Below are 18,025 nucleotides of genomic sequence, written 5' to 3'. Positions count from 1 at the left end.
TTGGGGGTTGTTTAAAACCTTCAACCTGTGCTGTTGACCTCCGCCATGCTGTTCGCCCCCTGGCGCACACTGCATGGGAAGTCCTTGCCAGCGGGTGGTTCCACTCAAGTCCTCCTAGTCCTACAGGGGGAACCAGGAGGGGGGTGTAGGCTCAGGCTGGATGCTGTTCGACAGAGTGGTTTCAGGAGTGAGACGGTATATCAACAGTTATTCTATGTGGGTGTGTGGCCTCTGTACAGGATCTTCCAGTGAAAACCCCGGCTGCTATACGCTCCAGTCAGTTTGCGGGTAACCCCAAAACTGTGTCCCAGTTGTGCTGCAAAGATAGCCAATGCTCCACTCGCAGGTGCTCCTCCGTTCTCCCCTACTCCTCCCCTCCGTTTCTGGAGTCAACAGGCTACAGGAGAGCAGTGCTGTTCTCCAAACCAGGCCTATTTCTCACACTGTCCACTGACTATCTATCTTCAGATTGGACATATTATGACAGACTTCAGGCTTCAACTTTCAACTCTTTTTTTTTTCTCAATTCGTTCTATTTCTGATTGCCAGAAACTGCACCACATGTTGTCATTTACTCTATGACCACTGTATGTGGTAAACATGTTTTTTTGTGTCAAATAAGTGGCACTCTAAAGCTATTTTACTTCTTCGGTCAAATTTTTGGTATAAGTTTAACTTGGTGCATCTTGGGTGTGTGGGTGTGTATGGTGGATAGCTCTGATAGCGGTGGGGGGGATAACAACACACTTGTCTACTTTTCATGTATTTCCTCCTTCTCCCTGTCTCTACTTCTCAGTAATGACATACAGTACTGTATATATTTCCTCATTGATACCTCAGCATACAATTTTACTTGATACATTTTATGTTAACTTTAGTTTCAAACGTCATTGCCACTGAAACATTGCTTTGGCAAGGTCTGAGGACATTATTTTTATTTATTTTTACCAAAACCTCAAGTTGGAAATGTATACCGTATGTAAAAAAAAAAAAAAATAAATAAAAAAAGAGGCAAGTTGTACAGTGCAGGTTCTATGCAGAAAGCAATGGGACCATACAGTATTCTTCACCTCTTTTAAAACTGTGCCTGATAATACTGGTGAATCTCAACAGAAGCGGCGTATTGTACAGCCTTGTGTTGGAGGATTGGCCACAGTAAGTCTGTGAACTGTACTCTCTCTCTCTGGCAAGACTGAATCCTACCTGATCTCCACTCAGCTGCAACAGGACAGGGGCCAGGAGTAAAGTTGATCTGGAAGATTGATGTATAAACAACTCAACTGCTGCCCCTATGGTCTTACAAGCACTCAAAAGGGATGCCTGATGTTAAGTAAACTGACAGCATCCAATCTGGTCAAAAACCAATACCTATTCAATTACCAGTAACCAATCTGACCATGGAGGGCACATCAACCCTCCCCTTTGACACCAACTCCTGCCCCCCTAATTTGCCCTGTTGTTACTCTTTCTCTCCCACCGTCTCTCTCTTCTCTCCCTGCCTTGACAATTTCTTGCTTTTCATTCTCATGTTTTGTTTTTATTTCTCTCTTCTTCCCTTCCCAAACCCAACCTCCCCCCCTTCCCTTCAAATTCTGTTCTGTTTCCTTTCCCTGGCCTCCCGGTGAACTTGTTGCCACGTGACTTTCTTACACCGCTGGCCACCTGTGCTTTGTGACCTCAGCAGATGTTGCCCATCCCCATGCGAAACATGCCCCCAATAAACCCTGTAATCCTAAAGCGCCTCAAGGTACATTTCTCTATGCCCCTTCCTGCCCGTTTTCCCTCCTGGATGCTAACCGCCGTCGACTTCCGCCAACCCCCCCATAACCCACCGCTAACCCGTTATGGCACCTGTGTGTCTCAAACCTGAATTCTGTGATAGGAGGAAAAGGACAGAGTCTGAGACACAGTTGGAACAGTTGATAGATGTAGTTGGAATCCTAAAAGAGAAACAAATCAGTAGTATTTACTTTGAACATATTGGTGACTATAGAGGGTTAAGAATAAAAACAGATACATACAGTAGATTAGCCTGGGTTTCAAGGCCCATTTAAATTCCATTAACGTAAATGAAATTTCGAAAGAGCCCAATTTTGCTCTTTCACAAACCCTGCATTGCTGTGGGAAAGAAAGCATTTTTGGGGGGGGGGGGGGGGGGGGCAAAACATTAAAAGCTTCTATGATTTTCATAACCGTAGCAAAGATATGAAAAGAACAGGAAAGAAAAGTTACCTTTTCTGTCAGGAAGTGAGTTTTCTCCAATCCTCTTTGTGGACTTTCACCCTGGCTCTCTGAAAGGTCCTTTGTCCCTCCCTGTGCCCAAAACCCTGCCGGCCCTGTTAGAAAGAGGGCCCCTGGCACAGGTGGACCTCTGTTGGCATCCCTCCGCTATCTTGTTTTGGCCAGGTGTGCAGTCTCGCTGTGCCAGGATAGAGTACCTTGTTTGGAGACAATGCTACACACTGTGGTAGAGCCATCACTAAAGACATAGAGGGGAATTTACCACCCAGACCCAGGCCGAATTGGCTCTGTTTTTTAAATTGAACCCCTGGAATTGGTCCTGTGCAGCATAACGGAATGTGTTCATTTCATGGAAGCACATCCGGATCATAAATCATGGCCAGACACATACTGTAAAGCATGGGATGGATAAAATATGGATCTAATGTGGATGGATGTGTTCCGGATGATCAAGAGCCTCGATGTCTGGCCTGGCAACAGAGGCTCAGCTTGAGCTAAAGATGGGGTCCTTGCAAGCGTTAGTGTAGCCTACTCCACAGTGATTATAGGGAGTGTTTGAATTCAAGGCCAAGATTTTGTATTGTGACTTTTCTAAAGTTAGACCACAAGTACAGTAATACATCATCCGTTTGGGTATTTGTTATGTCATATCTAGTCATTCCTTTGAATAAAAACTAAAGTGACCGTGGAGATATCCAGAAATGTGGTTTTAAAGCCAATAAATACATTTCTAAGAGAGTTCGCCATTGAATATTTTTTGAGTTTGGTCAAATAACGAAATAGATGGTTTGACATAATCATTGGGATGATGGTATAACCATGAGCTCTGCTAGACTCTAGAATGTTAAGACAAGTTGAGGTGTAGGCCTCTTTCCTCTTCTTATCCTCGTTGTAAATACAATATTTGACTTTTTGGATTTTGTTTAGTCTTCTATTTTGTGTTGGATATTCCCCCTGGCTCAGGGTAACAATAAAGAAAGATCAGTTGGAGTTTTTTTTTTTGAAGTAACATGTCACTCAAATATCCTAAGATGCCACAGAAAAGATTACTTGTGCCCTTGTTATGTCAATGAGTTGGTATTGTTAAAAACAAACTGGTTTTGACAGAATAAACATTTGAAGGACACAAAAACACAAAACATATCCTCATTTGAATTCAAAGTGGTATTCTCTCCAAACGTGGTGCTCAATGAAAAGAAACACCCTTAAAACCACCCTATAGGCCTTGATTCCTGCTAATATTGCCCGCCATAAAATTCCCAGCATGTGTAGTGCTGTGATGTGTTGTGTTGGCATGGCCTGGCCTGGCATCAACTGGCAGATGGTAACTGAAGGTCTCTCAGCAGGGCGAGCCTGGAGCTCAGGGCCCACCAGGACCTCCCGGCCCTCCAGGGCCCTCAGGGACCTCTGGACTGAATGGTGCTAGTGGACCGCCGGTGAGTCCCCTCAGCCAGCTGACCACAACCATCAGCACTGGACAAGTGACTGTATTGAGGAAGAGGCTATGGCCATTGAAGTGGAAATGTTATGAGATGTTTGCCCAGAAAATGGTTGTACTGTATCTGTGATGTATTTTTGTGTTAATCTGGTGTAGGGTAAACCTGGTGAACCAGGAAAACCTGGGAAAGATCTAAGGGTGAGTTTGTTTCGCCTCTTGCGTTTGCCGGGACTTATGTATTTTCCTAATAGAAAAAGTCAATGGAAATCTGGTGTTGACATTCTTGTGACTTCTTAATTTTCCTTCCCCATCTTCTCCAGCTCCTACCAGGGATGAAGGTAAACATGATTTGTATTTTCCGTAATCAACACCACTATACATATATACGTATTCACAAATGGACATGTATTGCCACTACTTTTAGCTGCACATCTTTCAATTGTCCAAGTGTAGCTTCCAGACTTCCTGTATCTGCAGACCAATTCATGTTGGGAAGCCTACATTTGTGTTCTCTGCATTGCTATTGGACTAGCGGACTATATTTCCCTTGATTACGTTCATTGCCATGGATTATTAAGAACGGGGAATTTAGATTGTGGGCCATGGAAACAGACAGGGTCTGTAAAGCAGCACGCCCAACCAACTTCTCCATAAAAAATGAAACCAAGTTCATATCACAGCGAGAAGTTGAAAGAAATGTGCCCTGTAACTTCTGATTGGGCTTTCACAGCGAGGAATAGCTTCCCCTCAACTGGGCTGTGGCGAAATATGGCCATCTAGTTGGAAACAAGTCTTTGAACTCCCCAAATTGAATTGAAGTAGTGCATACTCCTTTGTTGACCCTTGCTTGTAATGAAAGAGGCGTAACTACAGTACATGTGTTGTCTGTTACTGTAATATGAATCTTTCTGTCATTTCAGGGTGAGCCAGGCATGGCAGGAATAAAGGTAGGTTGTGGTTCTCAATTAAAGCTTAAATCCATAGTTCAATTGAAATGTGTGGTCTCCGGGAATTCATAAATTGTGCATTGCATGATTTATAGGTATTCACGACATCGGAAAAGTAATGACCGTCTGTTTTTCCTTTAGTAGTGGAATTTTATTTTTGATGAATCCATCTGCTTTCAAGCACCCGAAGCAGAAGGAAGATATATTTCATGTGATCATCCCACGACTTGATTGAAAAATCCGCTGTTTGCGGCTTGTCAGAACTGTTACATTCAGATAATGAATGTGCTGATCACCAATGGGCTGCGTCCTCTAGCAGACGTTGCAGACTACAGATAGGAACTTGCGAAATCCAGTTGAAAAGGAAGAGTTAGGTGGATTATACACAAGTCATTGTGATCTGTCTTGCTGCCGTCTGCAGTTCTACATCGCCTTTTCACGCTTCTATTTTCACCCTCCTCTTTCTCATTCTGTCTGTCTCCGTTTCACCTTTGTGTCTTTCTTCCATAGGGTGATGTTGGCCCCGCTGGTCCTGAAGGCCCCAAGGTATTGTTATGAACAATATTACCTGTTGATCAGTCTCATTTGACCTGTTCCACTCACCACACTATCAGCAGGACCAGGAATCAACACGTAAACATTCCTGTTCCTGTGTCAATGATATAGCACAGGTTTTGTATTTAGAGCTTAAACTGCTCACAGTCAATTCTAAATTCTATTTATAAACTTCAGGCCCGACTGCAGCCTGTCTCGCCCCGAGCCATGGGCCCTCTCTCCCTCTGCTTGTATCATTTCCTTTAGTATTATACTATACTGTATAGGACATCCAGGGATGGTCCCATACCATTATTGATCGAGGGAGCATTCCTCTCCTACATACACACACACACACACGCTCCCATTGGGTGGCTGTTGGAGCTAACATTGGCTTTGAAGTGCTGCAGGGGGCATGAGAGCCGTGACTCTTAAACTCTCCACGTGTCTGTCCTTCTCCACTTTTCCATGGCTTAATGGACTTCCTCTGGTGGGCTCACTCTCACAGCCGCTGCCCTTCACTGAACTTGGTTCAGCCTGCACACAGCGTGACTGCATAGAGAGAGGGGGGGTGGTATGAATGTGGCTCCCGAGTGGCGCAGTGGTCTAAGGCACTGCATCTCAATGCTAGAGGCGTCACTACCGACCCTGGTTCGATCCCAGGCTGTATCACAACCGGCCGTGATCGGGTGTCCCATAGGGCGGTGTACAATTGGCCCAGCGTCCTCCGGGTTAGGGGAGGGTTTGGCTGTGGTAGGCCGTCATTGTAAAATAAGAATTTGTTCTTAACTGACTTGCCTATTTAAATAAAGGTTAAATAAGAAAATGTTTACAGTGAGAGAGAGAAAAGGGGAAAGAGAGAATAGGACAATGGGGTAGAGATAGGGGTTGAAAAGAGAGGTAGAGAGACAACAGCCTGCATGGCTCCCACATCCTCCAACAAAACAGGGTCACATCCACACAAGCCTCTAGAGCAGGTTAAACGTCTTAGCCATCTGGGCATTGTCAAACCGTTTGGCTGCTGCTGTCAGCAAACCACAGCCTCTCTATGACACGATCTCTCAAAGTCATTAGTACACTTCCTCAAGGGAGATATACAGAGTTTGATTCAAACTGTGAGTTTGTTAAAATAGGTATTTCTGTTTGGCAATTGCCATTTAATTTATGTTTGACCCCTATTTTGAGGAACTCTGGAAGAACCAACAGCTTCCAGCTCCAAGTTATATTATTGCCTTGTCAACTCCAGCTTTCCTCCATCTCACTGTTTTCCCATGACAGAGCCCCAAAAAAGTTCAGTCTGGTTTATGAGGAGGTTGGACAACCCTACAGTAGGTTGCTCAGAGGACGACCAAGACCAAGGCTTAACTAAAGCCATGGCCATGTTTTTACGAGAGTAAGTTCACCGCTTTGAAAGTTAGTTTTGCACTAGATGTTCAGAGGTGTGTGACTTCCTCAAATGTGAAGGCATTGAAATACAAACTCTCCCATGTTCCCACTGCACCCTGTTCCTTATGGAGGATCCAATACCTTTTAGTAGCTGCGTCAAGAGTTTGTTCATGGGTCCACTACTATCAGAGTGTATTGCACCATCTGGTGGTGTTCTACAGGGCTGTAACTCCGTTTCCTGAGGCAGAAGGAAAGGCTCTTCCTCTCAACTTTGACTGGCTGTATTTTCATATTTTGAAAAATAAATCATAGGAATGATTTACAATGTGTGACTAAATGTTTTGTGTTTCTCTTGTCTTTCTCTCTCCTTCTGTAGGGACTGAAGGGAGACCTTGGACTGAAGGTAAGAGCCGTGTTATAACTCACCCTCTCTCTGTGTTCTTGGTTCGATAGAAGCAACGGTGTCTCACAGGTTCGATGTGATTTTCTCTGACTGTCGAAAACACGACGTGGGGAGTTTTGGCAGCTTATTGTTTAGCCGACACCCGCTGAAGCACAAACGCACGCCACAGACCCCACACCACTGACTTTGGTCCATTAATGTATTTTCATGAATGGGCTGAATTATTTTCACTGAAAGCCTCAAAGGAGAGGAGCCTCCCAGTGAAACATGCGATAGTGGGTGTGCAGCCACCAGACGGCAGCAGGTTGTAAATAATATGATCTATGATCTATGATCTAGATAATATGATTTATCTGTAGACATAGATCACAGACAAACTCTGGGCTGGTTCCTGAATCTGGCCCAGATATCATCCCAGTTCAAAAAGCCCAAGTGGTGTGGCCTTGTCCTGTGTAATTCCCTCCTGTTTAGTGGGGCTTGATGGAATATTCATTTCCCTCACTAGACCCCCCCACCCCCCACCCCCCCTTCAGTCAAGGGACCACCATGCGAGGCTCAGAGCCCAGAGGTCTAGACGTTGACATGGCTAGGAGACGTTTTTAGGAGATTTATGTAGCCCGCTTTCAGAATGGAAGGCTTATTTCCCTGGGTAGCATTGGTTGTCTTTTGAGTCCCTCTATTTGAGTCTTTCCTCTGATGATGTCTCCATCCACACTGTAGGGAGGTGAGGGGAAGAAAGGCCTCATAGGGGAGAGGGGAGAAAAATACTGGAAGCTATATGTGGAGTGTGCCATCTTAAGTTATTTTAAAGATAAATTGAGCACCGTCTGTGGCTTGATTTTGTTATTGCTTGTTTGAGATAATTACCCTAATATAGTTTGTGCTGTGGAACTAGTTCATTTGAACATTGATGTTTTTTAAAGTAACTGTCCAGTGAAAATCCCACTTTTACGATGTCTTCTTCTGTTAACTCATACCCAAATCATTTTGTTGACTCGCCCTATACCCACCTAAAACTTGTATCTCAAACAAACCATTTAAAAAATGCTTGCTATTTCCTTATAGAGTATGATGTCATGAGCTGGTCAATCAATGGTCTAGAGGAGGATGAGCTGGCCACTCAGCGGTCTACTCCCACACCATTCCAACACAAAAAAGCTGCTTTTTAACATACCTAATTACCATTTTTTGAAAGGAGAACTATTTCACTCATATTCTAAGTAATTACAGGTCATATTTCATACTGCGCTCAGAACAAGTGCATCCACCAAAATAGAACAAAATAGCTGGTCCACACTCAAAAAGGAAATTCAAGGTATCTTTTTAGTATTTATTTAATTCAGGGGTGAGTAGATAGACAAACGTTTTGGCCTTCGTCAGTGTCATCAGTGTCTCCTCTTCAGGTGCGCTTCTTTATTGTGAGCTTGCTAAGGTGTAACGACCGACAGGTGCGTTCGTGTGTGTTTTCCTGGAACAGGCACACATGTCAATAATGCATCACAAATATACAATCTAACCACCCCTGAATGAAATAAATACTCAAAAGAAACCTTGAATCTCTTTTTTTGGAGTGCCGACCAGGTCATATTTCATAGAAATCTGTAAACACTGGAGAAGGCGCCACACGGGGGGTGGGAGGAGCCTTCCAGAAGAAGTGGGGCTGTATTGCCCATCTCTGACCGGAAAGCTTCAATAACAAGCTCTCATCCTCCCATTCACCCCCCTGGGATTTGAACACATGTGATCCCCAGGCCTCTTCAGTCCTTTGACTTAGTCTCTCATAGACAGTGAGCAGCGCCCTCTGTGGGACGTTCTCCAGTGACGCGACTGGATGATGTAGCATAGCCACTTGTTTTCTTACCTGTCAGCTCCCTGTCATACCGACTTTGCCCTCCTTGAGTCTCGGACTCACGGCCCGACCGGTTTCCACGGTGAACATTCCCGCTTCCTCGGCCTGAGCCGCCCGACACAGCAGTAGCAGCTGCCGTGTGTTTTCCCCATTACACTCCACAGACGGAGGGATTGGGAAAGAGAGGGGAAAACACTTCAAGGAAGGGCGCTTTTAGCAGAGACACGGTATCCACAGCAACAGTGGGGCTGTGAGAGGAATGGCTCAAATCGTTTTATAGTAAAGAGAAAGCGCTTTTGCAGGAAAACGTTCCAAAGCTACACTATATTCACCTTAGGATTTGGGATTTGCCTTTGCCCAGGGGAACTTTGTTCTATATTTATACTCCACAATGTTGGATCAGGCTCACAGTATTGTACAACCAGATTGTAATAAAAAGAACAGGTAAAGGATTGTGGCATGGGCCATAATTGTTAATGTCCACATGGTGCCGACCACATGTCTGACCGAGCTACTTCCACATCTCCCGCTCAGCAGGATACAGTCGCCAGGCTACAGTCGCCAGGCTACAGTCAACCAGGCTAGACAAAGAGGAAGTGAACAGGATAGCCATAGACCTCCTCCTCTGCCCTGCTTTCGTAATGGTGAACTAGCTCACCGTTACCGTACAGGGGTTCACCATTAGCCCTGTAATGGCGGATGTCTCTCCCCCGGTCTGGACGACTGGTTGATTTAATGAGCCTGTTAGGCTGTTGGAAAAGCCTGCTTTTGAAATGTCTCCCTTGGGTAAGAGCTGTGTGGGCACTCCCAGACACTCCAGTCAGGAAAGCAGACGACAGAGACGCAGAGACAGTGGATAAGGTGACAGTGGTGCTCAGAACACAGGGGGAAGAGGTGTGTGAGGAGGTAGACTTTGCCAAGCCTAGCGCTTCAGACACCGATCGTCTCTCTGACTGAATGGGGCTCTGCCCTCACGCTCCCTCGAAATCAGAGAGCCCTAGACCAGCACAGCTGGAGAGCACATTAGACCAGAGGGGAAGACAGAAAGTAGGCCTCTCTATTCACCTACCTAGTGCTATTATTCCTTTCACTTGCCTCAGATCCACTCTGGTAGTGGTAGTAGCTGCAGTGGCCATTTTAAGGCCATCTTAAAGTATCTCACACTGTTTACGCCCTCTTTACTGGTGAATCAGAGGGATCATTACAGTTTGTTTTGAACAGATGATGAATCTTTTCTCCTGTGACCATCAGGGCATTTCCTCTGAACTGGAAAGGCCATGACCGCATCGTTTCAATGAAGAGATTAGCCTATTGATAAATCAAGCACCAGGCTTATCAGTCGACAAATTACGCGCGGGCCTACACCCATGGAGTTTCATACACACATGCCGGTGTGAAAATAGAACCAGGGGGTGGGGAGTGACGCTGATGGGAAGGGATGGCTAAGTAGATGGGAGGAATGGTGCGAGCTGATTAGAGAATCAGGAGATCAAAGGGAGCTGTGCTTCCTGTTTCTTTGCTGTGTTTGCTGGGGGCCCCTCCATGCGATTAGAGCCATCGTCGCTCACCTGCCCTGATCCCTCCCTGGCCAGGGGGCCCGCTCGGCGCTTTCATCTTCCCAGAAACGGACGGACACTCTATCCCCACGTGACAACCCCCTGACAGGTTGGTGTGAAAGCCATGGGGCAGTTGGGCATGCTGTGGCTGCGGGGGCTCTGGCTCTGTGCCCCCCCCCCCCCCATTTGTCCAATACAGTCTGCAGTCTACTGGTGCCCCATCTTCCCCCCTCCCACTCTCCTCCCCCCTCCACGGTGAGCCTGAACCACAGCACCTGTCAGAGGCTCCAGCAGAAATGCACTTGCTGAGTGTCTGTCGGTAGGGTGGGGGAGAGGAGAGGAGGGTTGCCAATTTGGGCGATGCTACCTGCCCCTTTGTCAGACCTAGAGGAGTCAGACTGCCGCCTTTGCTCTCTCTGCCAGGGACGTTCCACCACTCCTCCCCATGTCTCTGTTCTTATTTGTTTATGTAATACGCTTTTTCTCCTGAGGATCCTGGTCACGGACATTGATCATTTGTTTTCATTACTTTGAAACATGGCAACAACAAGTTTTGTTTTGGTTGGTTGAATTGTGCCTCCAATTGATGTGTTTTTATTTGAGCTTCAGTGTGTTTCGTCAATACTAACTGTGTGTTGTCCTGCTTGTTTGGGAACACTGTCACTGTAGTTATTGATAATCAATGTCCTCTTTTAGGGGGACTTTGGTATGCCGGGAATGCCAGGGAAACAAGGATTGAAGGTAGTCCACCCATGTGCAACTATCCCCTGACCTTTCACCCTTGTCCTAAACCATCCTGTGCATGCAGTGTTTCTGACAGTGTGCATACTGTGCATCTGAGATGAAATGATGGGAGCAGTCCAGTGTCTTTCTCCCTCCAGATTGTTCCTCTCAGACCTTTGTTTGTCCAAATTTTGGGGGAGAGAATGCCTTGTATCTGTTAACTGGTAGTATACTGTATGCCAGAGGTATTCAAGTCTTACCCTACGAGGTTCGAAGCCTGCTGGTTTTCTGTTCTACCTGATAATTAATTGCACCCACTAAATCAGTCCCTGATTAGAGGGGAACAATGAAAAAGGGCAGTGGAACTGACTTGGAGGTCCAGAGTTGAGTTAGAGGGCTGTATTCCCAGTATGCTGTCTGTTGAACTGCCTGTCAAAGCATTTCCTAATCCAAATGTTCCCCAAAATACAAGTCAAACCAATGATGAATAGTGTATGGCCTTTTTGAGTAATACTTCCAGGTCCATGGTTGTTCTGCATCTTGATTTAAGAACCATATCTTGACATTGATGATTAGCAATCTGAAATGGGGTGTAAATTGTTACGAGAGAAGTCACCCTCGTAACTTTCGGCATAAGACACGGCATTTGAGTCTCAGGAAGTCAAGTAGATACTGTATAAGCAAGCGTGAAGCACAATTTGCATTCCAAATGGCACTCTGTTTCATATCAAGTGCACTACCTTTGACCAGGAATAGGGTGCCATTTGGGACTCGGGCCACAGCCGCCTGCCATAAACCCGTGCAGGTCCTGTGGTCACAGCTGTGACCGTACCTCATCCGCCGTGTGTCTCCTCGTTAATCTAGCCAATTGAAGAGGGGAGCAAACACAGGGATGAATTAAATAACTCTCGTGTGCTCTTTGCTATTTATAGCAACCAATTTCGAGGGTTAACCGGCTGGCGGTGGGCTAGAAGCTCTTGACGGATGACAATCAGCGACAGTTCCGTGGCCAAACCCAGACCAGCTATGTGCAAGCGTAGAATGCACCAACCCAGACATGCCTTTCCAAATATCGACCCCAGTGCATGTTGTTTACTTGCGCTGAGGGAATGATGTTCTTCCAAGAAAACTGACAAACACGTGGGTGTAAACAGGCCCCGCGCTGTTTCCGACTATTAGGAAATGTATAGAAAATGCTTGTTAGGGATATGTGGCATGGCTACTGATTCAAAGAGGCACGGTTACTGAATACCAATTAGCTTACCTCCCTCTGTGTGCATGTGCACGTGTGTGCTTTTTCACGTATTGGTTCATCAATATTTGAAAAAGAAGAGTAGGACTTTCATTCTTTCTTTCTGTCTTCTTTCTTTTCCCCCTACCTTTGACCTTTGTGCCATCTTGGCCACCGTAGGGAGAGACAGGTTTTCCAGGCACTCCTGGAAGAAAGGTAATTTCCTTGGAATGGTGTGGCTAACACAGCTCGTAAAAGCCTATATATATCCAGGGTACTGAAACTCTTCTTTCCACTATAAAGGGTCAAGCTGGTATCCCTGGTACACCTGGTTTTCCTGGAAAGAGGGGCTACAGGGTAGGCCTGGAATGGACATTGTGTTTGTGCTCTGTGTCTGTCAATCATCAGTGTTACCATAACAACAAGAGCTCCATCGAGTCAATCGTCTCACTGTTTGTCTTTGTGACTGACTAGAGCTGCGATTAGAGTCTCGAGTTGCTTCTTTAGCTTTCTCCTCTGTGAGGAGGCTTGGCTTGTGTAGAAGTGCTTTGATCTTTGCATTAGTTATGGACTGAAAAATCTGCTTCCTGAATGACTTTCTTCTTATAGCTGCTTGTACTGCGGTGACGCGGCATAACACGCCTCACGTGACAGCGGGCCATTTCAGGGAAATCATTCACTCACATGACCATGTTTCCATCAAATCACAGAGATTTGCCAAATGTGTGAAAACGTCCTCTTGTTAGAGAATGCTTTTGCAGATTTGAGTTCGTGCCTCTGTGTTGAGGGGTTAAGAACTAAAGCTGTGGACAAGGAGCTGTGCTGTTGGATGTTTTCATGTGATTCACTTTGTGGTTCAGATCCGTATAGATCCGTTGTGACCAACCTTCAGGGCTGTGTTATTCATCTCCCGTTAATGGCACGGTCAATGGGATGGTGTCTCAGTGTTGTACAGTAGAGTCTGTTGTCCTGTACGGTCGTCGATGACACTGTCCATGTCCTGTTCTGTGGCAGGGTGACAAGGGCGAACCCAGCGCAGCAGGAACTGGCATCAAAGGAGAACCAGGGACACCAGGACTCCCAGGCCTATCAGGATCCAAGGTACTAAAAGCTATCCAACAAGAGGCTGTAAACTAGTCAGAAAAAGCTACCTTGGTTTACTAATATCATGCATGCCAATAAAACATTTTTTTTTAAATCTTTCCCAGGGTGACAAAGGCGACCAAGGTCTCAAGGTGAGATGGGAACTTCTTTGTAGCCTTGGGTTGACATTTTGGCCCAACAGGAAACGTATGATCACTTAACATTATCCTCTCATTTTGCCCGAGTAACGTTCACTCCCATCCTGTTAGTGTTGAATGCTGTGTTGAGGTTGATAAATGAAAGGGGAGAGGCTAACTGTCTTAACCTTTGATCATCCCCCAGGGGGAAGCAGGATCTGATGGCCCAGCTGGACCAAGAGTAAGTACAGGCTCTGTCACGCATAAATGCCAGTGGGAGATTTACACAAATGAATGAATATGATTCTTAATATACTTTTTTGTTGTCTATCCCCCAACTTGATAGGGTCCTCCAGGTGCAGCAGGGGAGCCAGGGAAATCAGAAATCATCAACAATGAAAATGTACGTCACCAACTCTTTACTGCTTCCCGTGATGAGCCTGTGTTTGATTCATGAAGTACTGTAAATGGTACCAGGACTTCTAACATTGTGTTTTTTTTCTCCTTAGGATATTCGGAATGTACCTTTGATGGTGAGTGGCGGTTTCTAAAGTCTGTTAATGATGCGTTAGAAATGTATCGGCCTTTATGCAGGTCTGTGTAACAAAAAGACAGCCAGTTGTGATCAGACAGCTAGTTTAAAGGCCTACTCTATTTTGCAACTTTAATTCCAATACAATGTTTGCTATTATGAATACGGTACTAGATATACAGTATATGTTTTCAATAAGTCATTCTGAGTCACTATTATTCTACAATGTAGAAAATAGTCAAAATAAAGAAAAACACTTGAGTGGGTTTGTCCAAACTTTTGCCTGGTACTCTCTATGCATATCTGATATATATATAAATAAACAAAACAATCTTGAACAGGAAGATCTATTTTGTATGCAATTTGAATGGAACTGATGGATAGAGAAATGCTGCGAGAGCGAGCACTGATTTAAAGCAACAATATTCGAGTGATTGGCTGTTTTAAAACTCTGCAGCTGTATAAAAAATTTAAAAAAATCTAAAAAAAAAAATTATGTGACCCCCAAAAGCCAGATGGAGGTGTGTAAATTAGAGGCGCATTCAGACTATGTTACTGTATGCTGCAGAAAATGTAGGCCTAGCAGTTTTCAATGAGTCAGTCTCTTTATCTATCCAGGGCCCACCTGGCCCTCCAGGGGTCTCCGGAACACCAGGAACAAAGGGTGAAGTTGGCCTTCCAGGCCCTTCAGGTCTTGACGGAGAGAAGGTTAGAGCACCCCCTATTGTGTATTGTCCAGTATAAATGTCCATTGTACAGATGTTACGGATGATAAAACACAACATCAACAACAACATGGCAATGATGACGATAAAAGTAAAGACAACAACGACAATGATGTCTGTTTTGTGTGCCAGGGTCCTCGGGGGAAGCCTGGAGAGCCAGGTCCTGTTGGCCCAGCGGGCCCTGAAGGTCCCAGAGGGGAGAGGGGCCTGATGGGTTTCTCAGGACCCAAAGGAGACAAGGGGGACATGGGTCCCTTTGGATCACCTGTGAGTGACTGGGGAACCACAGACCCACACCACACCACTACACACACTCCCACACCAAAGCCAGAGCACTATCATTAACTAGAGGGAAGAGAGGCCCTTAGCTCTTTCTACCACCCACGTATTATCTAATTAGAGACCTTCTATAGGCTACAGTAATATATCAACTCCAGTTCTGACGCTGGAGTGGGCTACACTCATCAGACCATGTAGCCAAAACATACCGCAAGACTACGCCATACTGTGGGAATGGCTTTACCCGTTGTCTTATGGTTATTATGAGGACGCCATGCAGTGTTAATCATATTAACAGATATATGTACTGTATTTTTGTTAACCATGAAAGGATTGTTTGAAAAGAGTTTCATTCAAGCAGTCTGGGTGGTTCGACTCTGAGAAAGGATGGGCAACATTGCGTCCCTCGTTGTGGGCAGTTTCATGTCCTGACAGCCACGAGTTGGAGACTACTACTATTCATTGTAACATTTTGAGGCCTTCAAGATCTATTTTGACCTCGAACATCTGACAAATGAGAGGTCGACATTTTCTATATAAATAAAATGTATATTCAAATATGTAAATTGATTAACAGTTTAATATGAAAATTAACACACAAAACACAAAACAGCAATCCAAAACAACAAAATATTGCCAATATTTTAACGTCTATCACGATCTCCCCTTCCTTTGTTCTGTAGGGTTTAGACGGCCCTACTGGTGAAAAGGGGGTTTCTGGGCCCCCTGGCCCCATTGGATTACCAGGCACAATGGTACGCAATGGTGCCCCTCAGACTGCATCTGACCGTACAGTATGAAGTGTCTGACCTGGCTTTGGGGAGCAGTGAAGTACTGTTCAGAATGCTATTCATTTGTACAGTGCTGATTGGGTGTACTGTAGTGTTTTATGCATGCTAACTATGATGAGAGTAGCCTAAGCTAACCTTGTATCTTGATGCTTCAGGGTCAGAAGGGCGAGTCCGGAGATAAGGGAGGAAGGTCAGACATGGTAAGGCCCCACTGCTGTATATCTCATTGTGTTTAATGACCCATGTGTGTTTGAGTGGACTTGAGAGGGTCAGATTCAGAGGATTTGTTGTTAGAGTGAACCCACTAATGAAGGAGTGTATCATTGATGACCTGGTGTTTGTCTTTAGGTCTATGGGCCCCCAGGGCCTCCAGGGCCCCAAGGACCAGTTGGCCCCGCGGTGAGTACACTACAGTTGGCACGCCATTAAGCAATATAGGCCCTCAGTAATATCTATAAAACCACCTGATAATATGTCGTATTTACGTGAAGTGATTGACATATCCTGACTCGAATTGTGTCTTCACCCCTCAGGGACCTGAAGGACTGGGAGGACCAAAGGTAAGAGTTGGTTGTGGTACAGGACCTCCTGTTGTCTTACTGTACCTCCAGAATCCTTTGATACTGTAGTTAACAGTAGCTATATTTATTGGTTTTAGTAAGTGAGTTTAATGCCTATGTACTAAACATCAGTAATAACTTTTCTGTACCACTTTTAGGGGGAGCATGGCATAGGCATACGGGGAGAGAAGGGAGCATCTGGTTCGAAGGGCGATAGAGGGGACAGGGGCCATCTTGGACTTCCTGTAAGTACACCAATCAAGAGCGACACCATTCAATCCCTATGTAGATTGTATCTGTGCTGTTGTTTGTGTCGTTTTTTTTTCTAATTCCCTTTGACCATTTTGCCATTAGACATTTTATTTAGACCCCTGGAAACCACAGTAGGGTAGGCATACTGTTTGTTCAGACTTTTGTGTATTAGAACCAGGCAGCATGATTGTTCTGATGTTGTCATATGTCGCTTTGAAACTAGGCCTAACTCACCAAGGATGGTTTCCTGGCTCAGCAGTTGCATTCATGTTTTCAAAGTGCATGGATGGATGGTTGCTGCAATCCAATACACAGGGGCAATACAACCATTAATATAAAAACAAACAAATGAAACCTACATGACCCATTGCCATTGTCATATGTTAGAAATAGTTAATGATCATTTTCTTTATTTTGCCAACCTTTTTCTGATAATCTCTCTGAAATGTTGTTAATGTAGTCTCTTGTAGTTCTATTTTTAGTTGCATGTCAAGGAATAAGTTTGATATGTATCACTGGGGGGTCTCTTCTCCTAACTTCTGGTTTACTTCTTGGGTGTCAAAGGTCATTGCTGACAGTCAGTACGTGTACTAGTCACATCATCAATGGCACAGTAACTCCTTTTATATGGAAATGATGAGGACTATTATGTATATATATGCTAATCAATGTTAATACAAGACGTGTTATTTGCAAATCATCAGAGACTCATATCTTCACGCTTCTCTACATACAGTGCCTTCGGAAAGTATTCAGACCCTTTGACTTTTTCCACATTTTGTTACGTTACAGCCTTATTCTAAAATGGCAATCTACACACAATACCCCATAATGGCAGAGCGAAAACCGTTTTTTAGAAATGTTTGCTAATTTATTAAATAAAAAACAGAAATACCTTATTTACATAAGTATTCAGACCCTTTGCTATGAGACTCGAAATTGAGCTCAGGTGCATCCAGTTCCCATTGATTATCTTTGAGATGTTTCTACAACTTGATTGGAGTCCACTTGTGGTAAATTCAATTGATTGGACATGATTTGGAAAGGCACACCTGTATATGGTCCCACAGTTGACAGTGCAAAACCAAGCCATGAGGAATTGTCCGTAGAGACAGGATTGTGTCGAGGCACATATCTGGGGAAGAGTACCAAAACATTTCTGCAGCATTGAAGATCCCCAAGAACACAGTGGCCTCCATCATTCTTAAATGGAAGAAGTTTGGTACCACCAAGACTCTTCCTAGAGCTGGCCGCTCGGCCAAACTGAGCGATCGGGGGAGAAGGGACTTGGTCAGGGAGGTGACCAAGAACCCGATGGTCACTCTGACAGAGCTCTATCGTTCCTCTGTGGAGATGGG

General features: G+C 44.9%; 1 protein-coding gene across 1 annotated transcript in view; it reads left to right on the top strand.

Annotated features, from left to right (window-relative positions):
- LOC139570816 (collagen alpha-1(XIII) chain-like) overlaps positions 1–18,025 on the top strand; it is a 56,134-nt gene that overhangs the window by 23,197 nt on the left and 14,912 nt on the right. Inside the window, exons 11-32 of the mRNA XM_071393015.1 lie at positions 1,682–1,747; positions 3,585–3,677; positions 3,836–3,877; positions 4,000–4,017; positions 4,600–4,626; positions 5,137–5,172; positions 6,923–6,949; positions 11,051–11,095; positions 12,489–12,524; positions 12,612–12,665; positions 13,323–13,409; positions 13,517–13,543; positions 13,734–13,769; positions 13,875–13,931; positions 14,038–14,061; positions 14,679–14,768; positions 14,918–15,052; positions 15,748–15,819; positions 16,011–16,055; positions 16,204–16,254; positions 16,389–16,415; positions 16,574–16,660. Of these exons, the coding sequence (XP_071249116.1) occupies positions 1,682–1,747; positions 3,585–3,677; positions 3,836–3,877; positions 4,000–4,017; positions 4,600–4,626; positions 5,137–5,172; positions 6,923–6,949; positions 11,051–11,095; positions 12,489–12,524; positions 12,612–12,665; positions 13,323–13,409; positions 13,517–13,543; positions 13,734–13,769; positions 13,875–13,931; positions 14,038–14,061; positions 14,679–14,768; positions 14,918–15,052; positions 15,748–15,819; positions 16,011–16,055; positions 16,204–16,254; positions 16,389–16,415; positions 16,574–16,660 (1,182 nt within the window). The remainder of the gene's footprint in view (positions 1–1,681; positions 1,748–3,584; positions 3,678–3,835; positions 3,878–3,999; positions 4,018–4,599; positions 4,627–5,136; positions 5,173–6,922; positions 6,950–11,050; positions 11,096–12,488; positions 12,525–12,611; positions 12,666–13,322; positions 13,410–13,516; positions 13,544–13,733; positions 13,770–13,874; positions 13,932–14,037; positions 14,062–14,678; positions 14,769–14,917; positions 15,053–15,747; positions 15,820–16,010; positions 16,056–16,203; positions 16,255–16,388; positions 16,416–16,573; positions 16,661–18,025) is intronic.

Source organism: Salvelinus alpinus, chromosome 3, assembly GCF_045679555.1.
Source record: "Salvelinus alpinus chromosome 3, SLU_Salpinus.1, whole genome shotgun sequence".
NCBI lineage: Eukaryota > Metazoa > Chordata > Actinopteri > Salmoniformes > Salmonidae > Salvelinus > Salvelinus alpinus.
Note: the sequence above shows the minus strand (reverse complement) of the source record. Positions and strands in the feature narration are given on the sequence as shown.